Source organism: Sinocyclocheilus rhinocerous, unplaced genomic scaffold (assembly GCF_001515625.1).
Source record: "Sinocyclocheilus rhinocerous isolate Xijiao unplaced genomic scaffold, SAMN03320098_v1.1 scaffold2149, whole genome shotgun sequence".
In the NCBI taxonomy this organism is placed as follows: Eukaryota; Metazoa; Chordata; class Actinopteri; order Cypriniformes; family Cyprinidae; genus Sinocyclocheilus; species Sinocyclocheilus rhinocerous.
In genome coordinates, this window is record NW_015629053.1 from 182968 (window position 1) to 199880 (window position 16913).

Genomic DNA, 16913 nt, shown 5'->3' on the forward strand with positions numbered 1-16913 from the left:
AGAATGTCTAAAGTGGACAGTCAAAATACAGTGTAACATAAGGGTTTTCATTTTTTTGAGGATCAATTAAATACAAATATTTGAACTTTATTGTTAAAACTAAACCACATAGCAATGTGTTCTGTGGACTGAAAAAGGAAAGAGGGGGATATTTTGGTTCAGCATAATTTCTACTAAGGGCTCATATTTTAGAGGATAATGCAAATAAAAATTTATGAGCACAATTGTTAAAGCACTGAGACAAAAACACTCCAATTTAATGGCTCGTTTAAGCTGCTGTACTGTAAGTGATCTTACTAACTTCCACCAAGCTGGATCAGACTGCCATCCCCATTCCAAGAACTACATGTCCAAATCCTGTCATCTGAGACTCGGACTAAAGTGGCAAGATGAGCGCCCTGTGTCTGAAGAAAGATACCCTCTTTCTGGCACTGCTATACCTGCTCCAGACTGCCAACGGAGGTAAGCCCACTCAGTCTCAGTGTATTAGGATTAATAAACCAGTCTAGCATAATATTACATGTGTTTGAATATTTGAAAGCAGTGCACAAGTTTTTACAAAAGTCACATTATTGTGTATTCTGCAAGATTGTGGAGCTCGAGCTCAGTGGAGAAGCTTCAAACAACTCAAAGTGTGTGTTGAAGCAAAGGTTCCCTCACTGAAAAACTCATTCATACTTGTGAGGCTCGAGACTGTTCTGCTGATGTACAATAAACCCACAGTTTGGCGACCCCTCCTTCTCTCGCTTCCGTTGAGGGCTCTTTGCATGCATTGGGCAGTCTGGCAGCGGCTCGCGCAGATCAGAGGTCCTGAAATAAAGAGTCACTTTCAGAGGTGTGGATGAGCTGCCCTACGCACAGATGTTCCTGCTTTTCCGCTCCGAGATGTTTAGCGGCCCCTGTGAGACCTGCAGTCTAATTAGTGTGCGAGTTAAAGTTGCACTGAAGTGACCGTTGTTCAGCTTCGGATCAAAGCGTTTATCCATCACCAGCTGCCACAAACTCACATGACAGCACAGAAAACAGCAACACCGGCAAATTATCTACAATGTGCGTTTGAGCTGGTAGACTATTAAGAATATTTTGGCATCTACGTCCTGTATCGCTAGAAACCACATGAGGACCATGTGTGGAGAAATTATTAAGAGAGGCTGCAAACTAGTTAAAATCAATGCTTAACTGTAGCTGTGAGATGGACTCGGGCGTGGCAAGGTGGGGGCGTGGCATGGCGTGAAGGGGTGTGACACAAGCAGATGTTCGGAGTAAAGTTGTATAAATGTCAAACTGAGTTTGGAACAGATTTGGTCAGTTTTAACCATGCAAAGCCTGACATAAAAATCTACTTTTCTGAAATGGAACTTTTGAACCTTGAATCTTTAGACAAATTATATATATATATCCATATGTGTTTTTTTTATTGAGTGTCTTATTTGATACATCAGGCTTTCATTGCCTCATATAGTATGATATACAGAAAATATAGAGCTCATACTTAAAGGGGGAAAAATGCTTACATTTTATTCAGAGGCCCAAACTGGGCAAAAATATGCTATTTGGTGCAGATGCTAATATTTATATGCCCAAAATGTAAGATGAAATTCTGATAGCTTGTAATGTAAATCAATAAGATCTTAAAAACACTACTGCATATAAATAAAAATTTTCACTCTATATCTCCCAATATTATGTCTTAGTAATGTGATATTTAAATTCTTAGTTTTATTATCAAAACTCTCCGTTTTATTGTAGGGGCAAAGCATGTTATGCAAAGCAATACAATGATGACTGAGAGACGCACAAATAAATGTTCATCAAAAGCCTGATGTATCATATTTGATACATTTTAACATGATTTTCTAATAAATGATGTCCTGAGAATCAAGCAAACCAAAGTTGTTTTTAAGGCGGGGCTTAGCGAAGGGTCATCAGGTCATAGGTTGACATAGAGTGAGTCTATAGCTTTGTGGCACTTTCATCATTGTTTGTTTCAGTGATCCGACATTTCAACTTATTGCTCAACCAGTGGCTTGAGTTCGGGGCGGGGCTTCCTGTTTGATTGGTAGACGGCAGGAGTGTTTGGGAAACCTGTTTGGAAACAATCATTATTTTTTACAGTCAAGCTACTAAAATATAAAAAAAATGCACTGTACCTTTAAAATCGCAATAAAACAAAAGTAGCGAAAAATCTTTTCTTCTGTATTGTGACACATCCGAGTGAAACAGATTATCAAAAAACAAAAAAAAATGTAGGGTGGGGTTCTATCCATTAATTGTTAACCGGATGAGGTGGCTCTGAACGTGAGTTTGCAGTCGATTGTGATAAACGGGCGGAGTTTAAGTGGACTAAATGATTGGAGAAGTCTGTTGTTTTATCGTAAGATCCAGTTTGCTTAAAAATGACGAGGTTGATACAAATGTTAAAAAAAATTAAATATATGCATGAATGAATTGTTCATAGTAAGATCAATAACATGCATTTATAAAATTTTATTTAATGGACACTTTAATATGAATCATAAGGTATGGGAGACTGAATCATGGTGAATCAGATATTATTGACTCAGTAAGCATTGTACCAGTAACATCGGTGGACTATGAAACCTTCAAGCTGATGTCTCTTGCCATGGCAACGTGCTACACAAACAGGGCTGTGAGCTGGTAAGCATTTTAGGCTTTACAAGGAGTGTGTGAGAGTGTGTGGATATGTGTTGTGTTTGCAGCAGTGCATATGTTTGAGTCCGGGTAGTTGGCAGGTTAATAAATGTTTGTACAGCTCTGCACATTAGATTAATAAACATAATATTTGCATTTGTAAATTGATGAGATTAGTTCGCCGGCCTCAGAGAGAGCCGCAGTTTCCAGCACGACAAGGGGTGTCTCAGAAACAGAAGGCAAACATTTATCTTTGCTGATCTCTCAGCGGTCTTCTGTTTGTGATCGGATAATGGGACGAATGTATCAAGATTATATGTGGGCCTTGAATGGAAGTAATGTGCCATACGGAAAGAAAAGCATAAATCTGTCCATCCATCATATGCTACTACATTTAGACAAGGACTTGTTCATAAATCATACAGAATTCCTGATTTAACTCCACTTTCGATTTCATTTGATTCTGATTCATTTGTATTTATTTTTGTTTAAGTGTTAATTTCTCTCTGTGTTAATACTGTAAGATATGAAGGTTTTAGACTGATTCAAACTATTAACTTTTATTAAATTGAACTACTCATTCAAAGAACCCTGTCACGTTAGTTTGAGGATTGGGTTTAACCGGTTGCAAAGTATGTGTTTGAGTCACTAAAATGAACTATTTCATAGGAGTCTTGTGTTCGTAAATTGGATTGCACTGGCCGTGCAGTATGTGTTTGATTCACAAAATGAACCGGTTCATAAGAGTCATTTGTTCACACCTGGAACACACTGGCCATGCAGTATGTGTTTGATTCACTAAAAAGAACTGGTTCATACGAGTCATTTGTTTGTGAATCAAATTACACTGTAATATCTAAAAATAATCAATATTTTTTAACCAACCCTACCTGTTCCTGCCTTGGTGGATGGTTCTTGGTCAGAATAAGCTGCAATTCTAAAGCTACACTTTATGCTGATAGTCAAACATCTAGTTATGTGAAACGAACTCTACTCCGGTAGTTGAGGTAGGGTCTACAGCGTTCCCGTCTGCAGTCCCCATGGAAACCTTCCACCCACACTGGAATCAATGCAGAAAGTTTGAAACCCTGATGCTTGAGACTTTCCCTCCTCACTGTCTTCCTCAATAAATGATCTGTCAGTATGAAACACCGTACACACACACACACACAACCCCGACAATGCCAGACCGTAGGGAAGAGATAAACTCCATACTCCATATTCCTGTCATTTCATATTCATCCAATGGAATCTCATGTGGCACTATACGGAGACACAGAAGGTTTGTGGGTTGATATACAGCGTGGTCTGGGCAGTCGCCAAATTACTGTCACAACTGATCAGGTTAAATTTATCTTTGAGATCATCACTCAACTATTGCTTCATAAACAGACCTGAACATACACACACACTAGAGGGATGTCACAGTGTGGTATGTGAGTGTTTTTTCCTCTTTTGTATCCCAGAAATTGAGAATTAACCCTAAATAAAATACTGATTTTTCTATCTTGATGAGTTTGTCCATTTGTTACCACTGTATCCAACTACAAACTTCAGAGATGTTCAACCAATAAGATTTTGATTTAAAAAAAAATAATTATTAGTTTCTGACCTAAATGAGCTGCTTATGAAAGAACATCTGGAAAGGTTTGCAATACACTAATGAATGAGAGCTTCATGGGTTAATAGTGAAAGTTGAAACTGTGTTGAGTGAATACTTGATGATTAGACTGAGTTGGCCTGGTGGAGTTCCTTGGTGATTAGATTGAGTGGTTCTGGTGGAGTCCCTGAGAGGAAGTTTTGCATGAGTCATCTTCAGAGACAGTGCAAGGAACACCACAACATCACACAGTTTCCTCAGAAACAAAGCTTTCCAGTCTGCTGATCAGGAAACTAGGCCAGCAGCCACTATCTGGCTTGACAAGATCATTTACAGTGTGGTATCGCTCGCACTAGAGGGGGGCAAAACTGTCCAACTGCTGGAATTGAAGTCCATGCAAGAACAGATGGATGAAAAGACATCTGCAGTTCACAAAACTCATAAAATTAAAAAGTATTTTACAGTGGTGATCTACACAAGACAGCATTTATGCCGTATGGTGTAAGATATAAATAAATGTATGTTTCCCAATCTTAGAAATCCCATGATGACACTAAAAATAAAGGTTCTAAAAAGGGTTTTGCAGCCTGATGCAACAGGAGAACTGTGCTTCTTTAGACACTTCTTTAGTTATACCATGATGTATACTGTAGTACTGAATGTTTACCATGATATTTACATTTTACTCCAAGGTACTTCGAAAAATACCATTCAAAAAAGTTAAAACACTGCTGAATGGTCATGGTATATATAAAATTAGCTAATATTTCCATCTTTTTGAATATGCTACCCTATTAAATCCAAGAGCATTGCATTTTTAAGCACTAGTGAATTGGAAATAGCATGGTAAATAGTCAGTACTATGATTGATAGATCATATAAATATATTGAAGTAGCATTGTATTACTGTGGGTTTATTCAACATAGTTTCAGGTTAACTCCCAATACCATGATATTCTTTGAAGTACATTGGAGTAAAATGAAAATAGCACAGTAAATTAACAGTGCCATGGTATATATCAAAATACTGTACCATGGTACCACCACAGTGCTTTTTATGAGAGTATAATGTAACAAGAACCTTTTTAATCTTCGAAGAATCACAGCCAACTCAAGAAAGCTAAATAGCTAAAATAATTCCTGAAAACTAGCATCTTTGTGAAAATAATTTCATTTGTGAACTTTATCATTTGTAAACAGTCTCAATTGTGAGTGATCTTCCAGTCTTCCATGCGGCTACAGCACTCTCTGGTTTGGCTAGAGTTTGTGAACGGAGAGGCGATAGAACTAATACTAGAACTTTCCACTGAGATCCTCACGTAGCCGTTAGCATGCCTGCGTGTCAGCTCTGACTTTTGTCCTGCATTAAACCTCCATCCAGCCAGAGGCGTTCTGGGTAATTTGCAAACATCTCTTTAGTAAGGCGCTCTCTGGAGACAGAGCAGAGCACTGGGATGGGCCTTTCTGCAGCGGAGGGGATAAATATAACCCACTCTCAAACGGGGCATGTGCTGCCTCGGAGGCTGCTGTTAGCAGACTGGGTGGGGTAACAGGTCGTTACTGTGAGTCACAGGGACACAGTTATTCCATCATTGCAGGATTCTGTGAGCTTAAAATAAGTAGGAGCAAAGGAATTATATCAGCAGAGTGCTGGGTAGGGCGAAAGCTGTCAGTCACAGACCTCTAGAGCACGACTTCATCTTTAACATAGCAACACAGTCTATGCACTTCTTAATGACTTTTTAACATCTTCTTGACTTGCTTTCTAGCTAAATCTCTAAAATTCTTTAAAACAGATAAATTTACTTGATATGCAACACTGCATAAGATATTAAAATTTGTTTTTAGAGAATGTGCTTTAATACGAGTGAAGACCATGCTTTGTATCTAATGCAGTGTTGCGTCTCAAGTAAATTAATTTAGTTTTAAGGATTTTTACATAATTTAACTGAAAAAAACAAAACTCTTTAACCGTGGCAATCTATAACGTAACTCTATACAGCAGCATGGTCTATAAAGCAACTCTACATCGCAACATGCTCTATGTGACTCTATAAAGCAGCACTCTATAACATAACTCTATACTACGGTTGTAACACCCATTCGTAGGTCGGGAAGAAGGAGGCGGGAACCGGCGAACATTTAAAGAAAACTTTAATAAAATAAACAAACACAAAATGAAAGCAAAGCGGCAGCCCCTCGCGGACTGTACACAAATAAAAAAAAACACAAAATAAAATTCAGGCCTGGTCCTCTCTCGTCCAACACTGTCGTCACTCCTCCTTTTATCCTTCCGGAGCTCCTCCGTGGGACTCGAGACCGGTGAGTGGTGCAGGTGTCGCTCATTATCAATTACTCCACCGGCCTCGCTCCGTTCCCACGGCTCTCGGCCCCGCCCCCACTCGTCACAACGGTGCTCTATAATGTAACTCTTTACAGAAGCACGGTCTATAACCTGACTCTATACCACAACGCTTGATAATGTCACTCTATACAGCAGCATGGTCTATAACACAACTCTATATCACAATAGGGTGTATATAGTAACTCTGTACTGCAAGGGTCTTAACTCTGGTCTTTGAGGTCCACTTTCCTGTAGAGTTTATCTCCAACCTTGATCAAACTCACCTGCCAGTAACTTTCTAGTCATCCTGAAGACCTTGATTAGCTTGTTCAGGTGTGTTTGATTAGGATTGGAGCTAAATTCTGCAGGAAAGTTGACCTTGAGCGTCAGAGTTGAGAACCCTTGCTACACAGCAACAAGTTCTATAATGCAGCTCCATACCGCAACACGTTCTATAGCGCAATTCTACAGCATGACGCTCTATAAAACAACTCTACAGAACAACAGGGTCTATTGAGCAACTCTATATCGCAACATGCTCTATTGAGCAACTCTATATCGCAACATGCTCTATAATTCAACTTTATTGCGCAACACACTCTATAACATAACTTTATACCGTGACAATCTATAACGCAACTCTATGCAACTGGGTGTATAAAGCAACTCTATGTAGTAACACTCTCTAAAGTGCAACTCTATGGCACAGTTCTACCTAACAAGTCTTTATTCCTCAATGCTCTATAATGTAACTCTATACAGCAGCATGGTCTTTAACGCATAGCAAAAAAAGGCGTATAAAGCAACTCTATACAGCAGTATGCTCCATAATGCAACTATATAGTGCAACACGCTCTAAAACGTAACGTTATAGAGCAACTCTATACTGCAACACACTCAATAATGTCTTATAACTCTATGGCGCAACATGCTCTGTAACAACTTTATACCATGACAATCTATAATGCAACTCTATAGTACAATAGGGTGCATAAAGCAAATATACAGTAATACGCTCTATAATGCAACTCTACGGCACAACACACTCCATGAAGTAACTCTATACTGCGGTGCTCTATAATGCAGCTCTACAATGCTTAAGGGCCTATAAAGAAATTCTATACCACAACACGCTCTGTAATGCAACACTATAGTGCAATACACTCTATAAAGCAACTTTATAGAGCAAGTCTATACTGCAACATGCTCTATAATGCAACTGTATACATGACGCTCTATAATGCAACTCTATGGCACAACACAATCTATTAAGTTAGTTCACCATGGTGCTCTGTAATGCAACTCTACAATGCTAAAGGGTCTATAAAGCAACTCTATACCACAACACACTCTACAGTATAACAACTCCACAGTGCAATGTTTTCTATAATACAACATTATAGTGCAACACGCTCTATAATGCAACTCTATAGTGCAACAAAACAGTTCTATAATGTAAAACAGTTTGTAAAACACCACTATTTTATGCAACACAGTTGATAACACAACTCAACACTGACAGCTATTGCTGCAACTGTGTATTGTGTTTGTGTTTGTGTAGAGTGTGTGGACTATGTGTATTGTTTGAAGTGTGTGTGCGGGTGGGGGGTAATAAGTTCTCTAATACTTCACCAGCCTCTTAGGGAAACATTACCAGGGCAATTAGCCATTAGCAACTCTGTGGACATAAATGAACCTCCTGTTTGGGGGTCTCTAATGATGTGAATGTATTAACCAAATGCTCCAGTCCTCTCACAGACACAAACTGGGTGTTCTCAGGGTGTTTGCATGCTAAGAATCCATATGGATCATTTTAATTGCTGTCGATGGTAAAATAAATCCAGGCCATTAAATGCTGCATGTTCAGTCTCTGAATTCCACAGAACTTTGACCCCGTCCTCAACATAAACACGGGAATGCCTTGGAATCCCAACGATTCCCCACAGGGCATGTTATCTATTATATATGAGGTTCTTCTGAGCAATTATAAAAAGCAGAATGTTATCTGTCATTACTCATTAAAATAGGATCCTCAGAGCTGAATTTAAAGTAAATGTTTGACCTGTTCTCTATTAGAATCCACCCAGCCATGTTCAAGTCTAGTCAAAGGTCTCCAAAAGTGAGACAGAACGCCGGAGAGGAATCAAACAGCTACTCTACAGTCCGTTTGCATAAGAGACAGTAAACAGCCATGAGTTTAAATCGATAAACACTCGTAATGAAGTCAGAGGAGCTCTGAATGTTGGTCAGGTCTGGAAGCTTCTGGGGAAGGTCAGGGAATGGAAGGGCAAATCTGCTGGGAGAATTCCAAGCAGCTTCTTCAAAATATTTCATCTGCAAGCGAAAGAGCTGCATTCTTCAAAAACAATGAAAATATCTAATTATCATTCCATATTTCCAGCCTGCATGCAACGCCAATGAGCAGAGCCTGAAGTGGCCTTTGTGGGGAATTGCATTTTGATTGATACGTGAACAGCTGCTGTTGTAAGAATGCTGGAAAACTGTGAATTTGACTTCTGTTCTTCACTACGTGCTGCTAACAAAATGCTCACTGTCTTGTAAGCCACTTTTGGTATGAAAGTGCGAATATCGTAAATAGTTTTCCATGTGTCGTCTCAGTAGAACAAGTAACGTTGGTGGAATGCAACTTCAGGACGTTGCACAGAACAAACAGAGGTTGCCGAACAGCGGCAGTTCAACTTGGCAGTCGGTCTGGCAATGTGAAATGCTTTCAAAAGTCGTGGAAAATGTGAGAATGATGGATGAACACAACTGCATGAATCCTATTATGAAAAGTCAAGGACAAAGCTGAACTTTACTCCCTTTAACGGATGTGAAATTGAGCGATGTCGGAATTGCTGATTTAGGCATTACCGAACATCTGTGACTGAGTAAACGGCTCAGAATTCCTGGCGATATCTGGATTTTACAGTCTATTCAGTGACTATATTTCTAGACTATGAAATCCAAAGGAAATATCTGAAAATCTTTTGTGGTGGAAAATTATGATATATGCCTGAAGACAGCGTATACACTTTATTGGCATGTGACTGTGGTTGTGTGTGAAGGTTTTGTCTTCTGTTTTGTGCCTCTAGATGGTTTTTACTCTCCAAAAACATTTAACTTTACAGTTACATCAACATAATGTCCATTTATTAGATTATTTAAGCTGATTTTCATAGAGTCTGATGTATGTCGTTCTTTAAAGTTAACATGAAATAATATTACTTTCTTTATACATGTGTCTGGACTTATTGTGAATGATTCATTGAACATTATTTGTCTTCATGTTCTTTTATCGTAATTTTAGCTCTCATATAGACCACTTTTCAAGATCCAATCAGCTCCTGATGGATAAATTCAGCTCCTGTTGATTTTTTTCACTGAATATCCCTTTTTAATCATAAATATGTCACATTGGGAAAGTAAAACAGGTTGTGAATGCTGTTGCATGGTAAACTGTAATTCTTTTCATTGAGGAAATCTGTACATTTTCAGACGTTATGTGAGTTTGTGGCAGTTCGGCATGTAGATTCCCTGGTCAAATTTCATTAGAAAGTTCAGAAGCCATGATTACTTTGACATGATTTTTCAGTGTGCATTGAGCTACAAATGTCATGTTTGTGCTTTGCATCTTCCAGTGAACCCTACATACAATTTGTTCTCAAAGCATATTTTATTACAGTAGATGTATTAATGTGTGATGGATGGGCCTGATGTGTCAGTCTGGAGGGAAAGGAAGTGTGTGTTTTTTTTTGCGTTTTTTTTGTAACTATTAAAGGTGGGGTAAGCGATTTTTCAAAAACGCTTTAGAAAACTGGTTTGGGCCGAGTAGCAAAACAAACTTGTAGCCTTGTGAAGGGTTTGTAGAGCTGTTCTGTTGTCATTGGCAGAGCGAGGTAAGACGGATGCCCTCGAGGTAAAACGCCCTCGACCAACAGCCAAACCATTTGGCACCGAGTTTAGGGAGCTTCTGAAAAAAGCTTGTGAAAAAAGCATTATTCAAACAGCTTGTGAAACACGTCTCCTTTTTTGGTAGTTTTTTATTCAAAAACTGTATTTTTTCCTCCCCCCTTGGTTTTCCATGATGCAGTGCGACACCAAGTCGGTGGGGTTTCAGCACAAAGACCCTTTCTTACAACAGAAAAATGACTTTTGTTGAGACTATTTACTTTATTTGCTCAGTTTTCCTTTTCCACCCGGCCCCCATCCGCCCTCTCCCCTCCCGTCGGCCCCTCCCATCTAAGTTGGATTCATCGGGTGCCTCATAAACGTTAAAAAAAAAAAGCAACTCTCCCTCTTATGAGCACAAAACCACTTCAAGGACTGCCATAGCAGTACTCAAGGCAGTGGTGATTCTGTCTGTGTGGCGGCAGGGAGAAAATCCTATCCCTTCACCGTCTACCTCTCCTCTAGCAAAACCATAATGACTCAGTTGAGTTAATCAGCGGAAATGAGCAACGCTGACAAGGTGTTACGGACCCGCTGTGATTCATAGACACACATACAGCACACATAGGGACTCTTAAGTAATTGCTTCACTGAAAGAGCATGTTTGTGTGAGATTACAAGCTTTGTGTTAGCGCTTTATAAACATCCAGCTATTCAGGCACAAAAGGGGGTAAAACTAATATTTACACACACACACACACACAAACACGTTTACAAAATTACTAATCTAAGATACTGTAGTTAATGTTATTAATAATATTCTATAATTTAATATTATTTAAATTAAACATTACATGTATTAATATTATTAATTCAATATAATTAATAGAAATATTATGAATATAATTACTACTACTACTACTACTACTACTACGAGGTGAGACCTTAATTATTATATTAAATAAACAAATATTATTAATAATATTACAATTAAATATTAAGGTTATTAATAATTATCAGTATAAATACTATACTATACTAATTCATTATAAAAAATATTATAAATAAATGTATTATATTATCATCATCATCATCATCATCATGAGGTGAGACCTTAATTATATTTAGAATAGTTAAAAACATTAAATTATTTTAAAAAATTATAATATTAAAATCAAGTTTGTTAATAATATATTCAATATTATGATTTAAAATAATAAAAAATAAAACTATTATTATTACTACTACTATTATGAGGTTAATTCTATTTAGAATAGTTAATAATATTACAATTAAATATTATGTTTAAATCATATTATTAATTTAAATATTATACAATTATTATTATTATTATTACTACTACTACTACTATTTTGAGGTGATGCCTTAGACTTCTGTTGTTTATTAAAATTATACTTATAAATACAATAAAGTTGTTTATTTTAATAATAATAAGAATTGTTATCATTATTATTAATTTTATAAATAAATGTATTATATTATCATCATCATCATCACCATCATGAGGTGAGACCTTAATTATATTTAGAATAGTTAAAAACATTAAATTATTTTTAAAAATTATAATATTAAAATCAAGTTTGTTAATAATTTATTCAATATTATGATTTAAAATAATAAAAAATAAAACTATTATTATTACTACTACTATTATGAGGTTAATTCTATTTAGAATAGTTAATAATATTACAATTAAATATTATGTTTAAATCATATTATTAATTTAAATATTATACAATTATTATTATTATTATTACTACTACTACTACTATTTTGAGGTGATGCCTTAGACTTCTGTTGTTTATTAAAATTATACTTATAAATACAATAAAGTTGTTTATTTTAATAATAATAATAATTGTTATCATTATTATTAATTACATTATTTTGGAAGAAGAAATTGCTGAATAGACATAAATTGGCGTAACATTTTTTAATTAAAAAAAACTCTGTGTGTGTGTGTGTGTCTGTCTGTGTGTGTGTGTGTGTGTGTGTGTGGGTGTGTGTGGGTGTGTGTTTGCGGGTTGTGCAGTAGCTGGAGGAATGGGTGGGGTTAGACAACCTTGTCCTGCGGTCAGACACACACTACCCGTCTCTGCCTGTCATTACCTCTGATTGATGGCTCTGGAATGGTAGCAGGAAGCATCGGCCACACGAACAGCAATTCGTTACAGCGCTTAAGAAGGTTTTGTCTAATCCAAACAAAGTGGAACTTGATACAATTTATGACTTTTTAATGTAGCAGCAATATTATTGGCTGTGTGCTTCAGCTAGAAGACGGCACCGCCCTACTTTTACATGGATCTCTGGAATACTTGATTCTGATTGGTCAATCTCGGCATTCTGTGGTCAAATATTTTTGCACAATGACTCTAGACTGTATAACTTTGTCCCAAACAAACAATTTCCTGTAGTACTGCTCATTTTATGTATTTTATAACACACATATCACGCATTCATTTCCTTCTCTTATAATCAAGTCATTTAAACTCAATCAAGTAAATATTTCATAATTCCATTTATGCATTTACTATTGTGTATTATGGCAAAATTACCGTTTGATATCACATATCCACAAGCCCATGTTTATATATGAACCAGTGAACTTTTTAGGTCTCATTTGTTTTTATTTATTTCCTGTTAATAATTTTAGTGCTTATTTCAGTTAGTTGCCAAGGCAACATAATATTCTTTTGGTTTGTTCTTCATCGAATATTTTAGATTTTATTTTATTTTATTTTATTACAGCTTTACTTCAATCAACAACAAAAAAGATTGGTCAATCTCGGCATTCTGTGGTCAAATATTTTTGCACAATGACTCTAGACTGTATAACTTTGTCCCAAACAAACAATTTCCTGTAGTACTGCTCATTTTATGTATTTTATAACACACATATCACGCATTCATTTCCTTCTCTTATAATCAAGTCATTTAAACTCAATCAAGTAAATATTTCATAATTCCATTTATGCATTTACTATTGTGTATTATGGCAAAATTACCGTTTGATATCACATATCCACAAGCCCATGTTTATATATGAACCAGTGAACTTTTTAGGTCTCATTTGTTTTTATTTATTTCCTGTTAATAATTTTAGTGCTTATTTCAGTTAGTTGCCAAGGCAACATAATATTCTTTTGGTTTGTTCTTCATCGAATATTTTAGATTTTATTTTATTTTATTTTATTACAGCTTTACTTCAATCAACAACAAAAAAATGTTTTTAATCATTTTTGTTTTTAATAATTTAGATTTTCTTCATTAGTGCCTTTTGTGATCCCACCACATGACTAACTCAAGCACTAGGTTTAAATTAGTGCATAAAAACATTGTGATATGAAATTGTTTACAGTCATGAAACATTTGAGTATATAAAAGGTCATCAATCAAACTTACACTATATGAAATTAGATTTATGAGGCAGTTAAGAGCTTTGCAGTTCTCACTCCTGATTCATGGCATTGTGTTGTACAACATCTTGAAGGAATCATGAGAAATGTGCAGCAGGTTAGTTTAGTGGGATCCACATGAGTGAAAGGTTCGGTCAGCAAGAGATTCAATGAACCTTAGTATAGGGGCAGACGCCATATTTAATTGGACGTGAATGAAAACGGAGCTGTGAGGAATGTTCTAGAGTGTTCGCTAAAGCAAGCGTCACTATTACGGTTTATTTGAGCAGACAATTAACCTTAAGTATTAAACTTCTGTGCAATACATGAATGATACCGAATCGTGCAACGAGTGGTTACTTTCTAAGCAATCAGACTTAAATGTTCAACTCAAGGACGACAGGAGCAAAATAATCAGGCATTATCCGCGTTTGCTGCAGAAAACATCTCAGGTACGGCATGTAACCATGGTTCTCTGAGAGGGAACGAGACACTGCGTTCCCATAGCGACTGCTAGAGGACACAGTGCGAGTTCCCTCGAAGGGGAATTGCAAATGTCATTTTGTATTCATAAGATTTAGATTTGGTTTGGTTCGGATCTAGGTTGGCGCCAGACTTTTGACTTTAAATATCAAGTTTAGTCTGCATAAACTCTTTAATATAGACAGAAAGGAACTGTCTGGCCAACATGCAAAGTGGCAAACCAGTTTGATTTTTCTTGTTTGACATTTTAGAATGGGTTCATCTGAAATCACATACCATAATAATAGATCGCCTTGTAAACTAAGTAGCAGCATGTTCCCATAATAGCACAGCAATTTTTGATGAAGCTGGTAAAGACAGTATCAGTCTGACAGAATGTGTTCATCCATACACATCCAACAGCTCCTATTAGGAGTCTGTGAACTTAGAAAACACTAATCAGATGTGAAAGATGTTACTTTGTGTCACAGCGTGTTCTGGAATGCTGTAAAAGTGTTAAATAGAGGTTTGCAAATTGGTTCCTTGTGTTGTTTGCTAGCAAATTGTTTACTGAGTGAGATGTTTTCACCTCCTGAGAAATGCTTTTGAACGTGTCCAGGAACGCCCAGTTGATGGCATGTTAAAAATGAAGCGCCGTCACGGTGTTAAGAAATGCGTCTTTGGTCACAAGCCACCAAGGAACGGCAATGAACAGATGAAAGAATGAAAGGCACATAGTCTGATAAACAAAGAGTCTATTGTTGAACTAAAAGTGTGTTCTGAGTGTTTCAAAAATATCCCAGCTGCCTCCGAGTCAATTTCTGTCGTCAAGCCAAACAATAATCCCCAATCTGGGTGATATTTCTGCTATCAGATTGAAGAGCTCCAGCGGTGAGATGAGAGTGTGTGCTGAGGTTTGATGTGGTCCATCAGAGACAATTCACATTTGATAAGACTGATCTGTCCTGTAGGCTTAGATCTTCTGATCTGAGAACATTGAGAACACTGTCGCCCTGTTTCAGACCCTAGTGAGCAAAACTAAACTTCTTTTAACTCTGTGCTAGTGGACGAAGACATCGATGAAATAGGGAGACATGATGCAATGGGAAAAAATGTACAGAAACAGAACCTTTTCTCAGCTCTCAGCCAAAGATTTGATACTCAATAACCTTTCTAGAAAAAAAAAACATCAGTCTAATCACATTTGATGGTCTTAGCTTGTTTCCCAGTATGGTAACACTGGTCTGTTGAGGAAAGACCAGCAAACCACCCAAGGCTGGTTGAGACGATTTTTTTTTTCCAGCAGGGAAGACAAACATAAATAATTTTTATATTTTTGAAATAAAATAATAGTATTTTATAATATGATTTAATAATATGTTTTTTCCCCAAACTTAAGTCCATCATCTTAGCTTTTCTCTGGGAATATTTTATCTGTAAAAGATTTGAGTAATGCTGTAAAATTTGGTCAAAATTATAATAATTTTGCTATCTGCAAGCACCCTACCATCTTGAATGTGCCCTCTTTTACTGCCTAGGTAAAGAGCTCATTTGGTTTTGGAACAGAGCTTGAGGTAGTATGGATGGACGAACAAATGGGCAGACAAATAGATAGATAGATAGATAGATAGATAGATAGACAGACAGACAGACAGATAGATAGATAGATAGATAGATAGATAGCAGGCCAAACAATCTTTGTGTTTTGTAAACACAAAGACAGCCAAAAAATGGCCAGAAGAACTTTAATTACTGATTGCTGAAGTTTCAGGGTGTTTTTGTGGTTCCTGCTTCATTCCCAAAGGCTTTCCTGCAGCTGATCATTGTAATCTATCCTCATAATGTGAAACATATGCGTGTGTCAGCAGCAGTGGCTAGTTAGGACTATAACATGACATGTGACCCCTAAACGTCAGCAAACACCAGGGGTCACCCATATGTGTGTGTGTTTAATATATAGTGAGGGCAGAGTCGAGATCAGTAAAGGGTAACAGGACCTGTGGGCGTTTTGAATGTCTCCTCAGAATTGGGCTGATTTATAGCCCCTCCTATGAGCAGGAAACATCCTTCAGACTATATCTACACCAGAAACAGGAGACAGACCTATAGAATACAAGAGCTTTAAAACCTAGTGAGCTTCATTGGCAGCATCCTAAAAAGAATCCTTTTCCTAATGAGTATATTTGTTTCCAGTTAAAATATCTAAAAATCCTTAAAACAAGATGTATTTGAGAAGCAACACTGCATAGCATTATTAAGACTTGTTTTTGTGGACTGGCTTCAATACAAGTATATTTTGTCTCAAATTTAAAACAAGTTCAGTAGGACAAAATACACATATTCAATATTCAGATGCAATAAATGCATGTCAATTTTTTCAAACATTTTTTAAAGAACATGTTCTAAGTATATGGAAGCTTAGTTCCTACACGGAATAATATGAAGTGACTTTTTATCTTTTTTTATCTTCTAAATTTACATCTCACAATTCCGGTTTTTTTTTTTTTTTTTTTTTTTTTTGCATATTTGTCACACTTAAAAGATTCAG

The 16913-nt window shown here is 36.7% G+C and overlaps 1 protein-coding gene across 1 annotated transcript in view; it reads left to right on the forward strand.

The window, feature by feature from the left end:
* The first annotated feature begins 389 nt into the window (after nt 1-389).
* Nucleotides 390-16913, forward strand: part of LOC107738655 (chondroitin sulfate proteoglycan 4-like) — a 50451-nt gene continuing 33927 nt past the window's right edge. Inside the window, exon 1 of the mRNA XM_016550441.1 lies at nt 390-462. Coding sequence (XP_016405927.1) covers nt 390-462 — 73 coding nt within the window. The remainder of the gene's footprint in view (nt 463-16913) is intronic.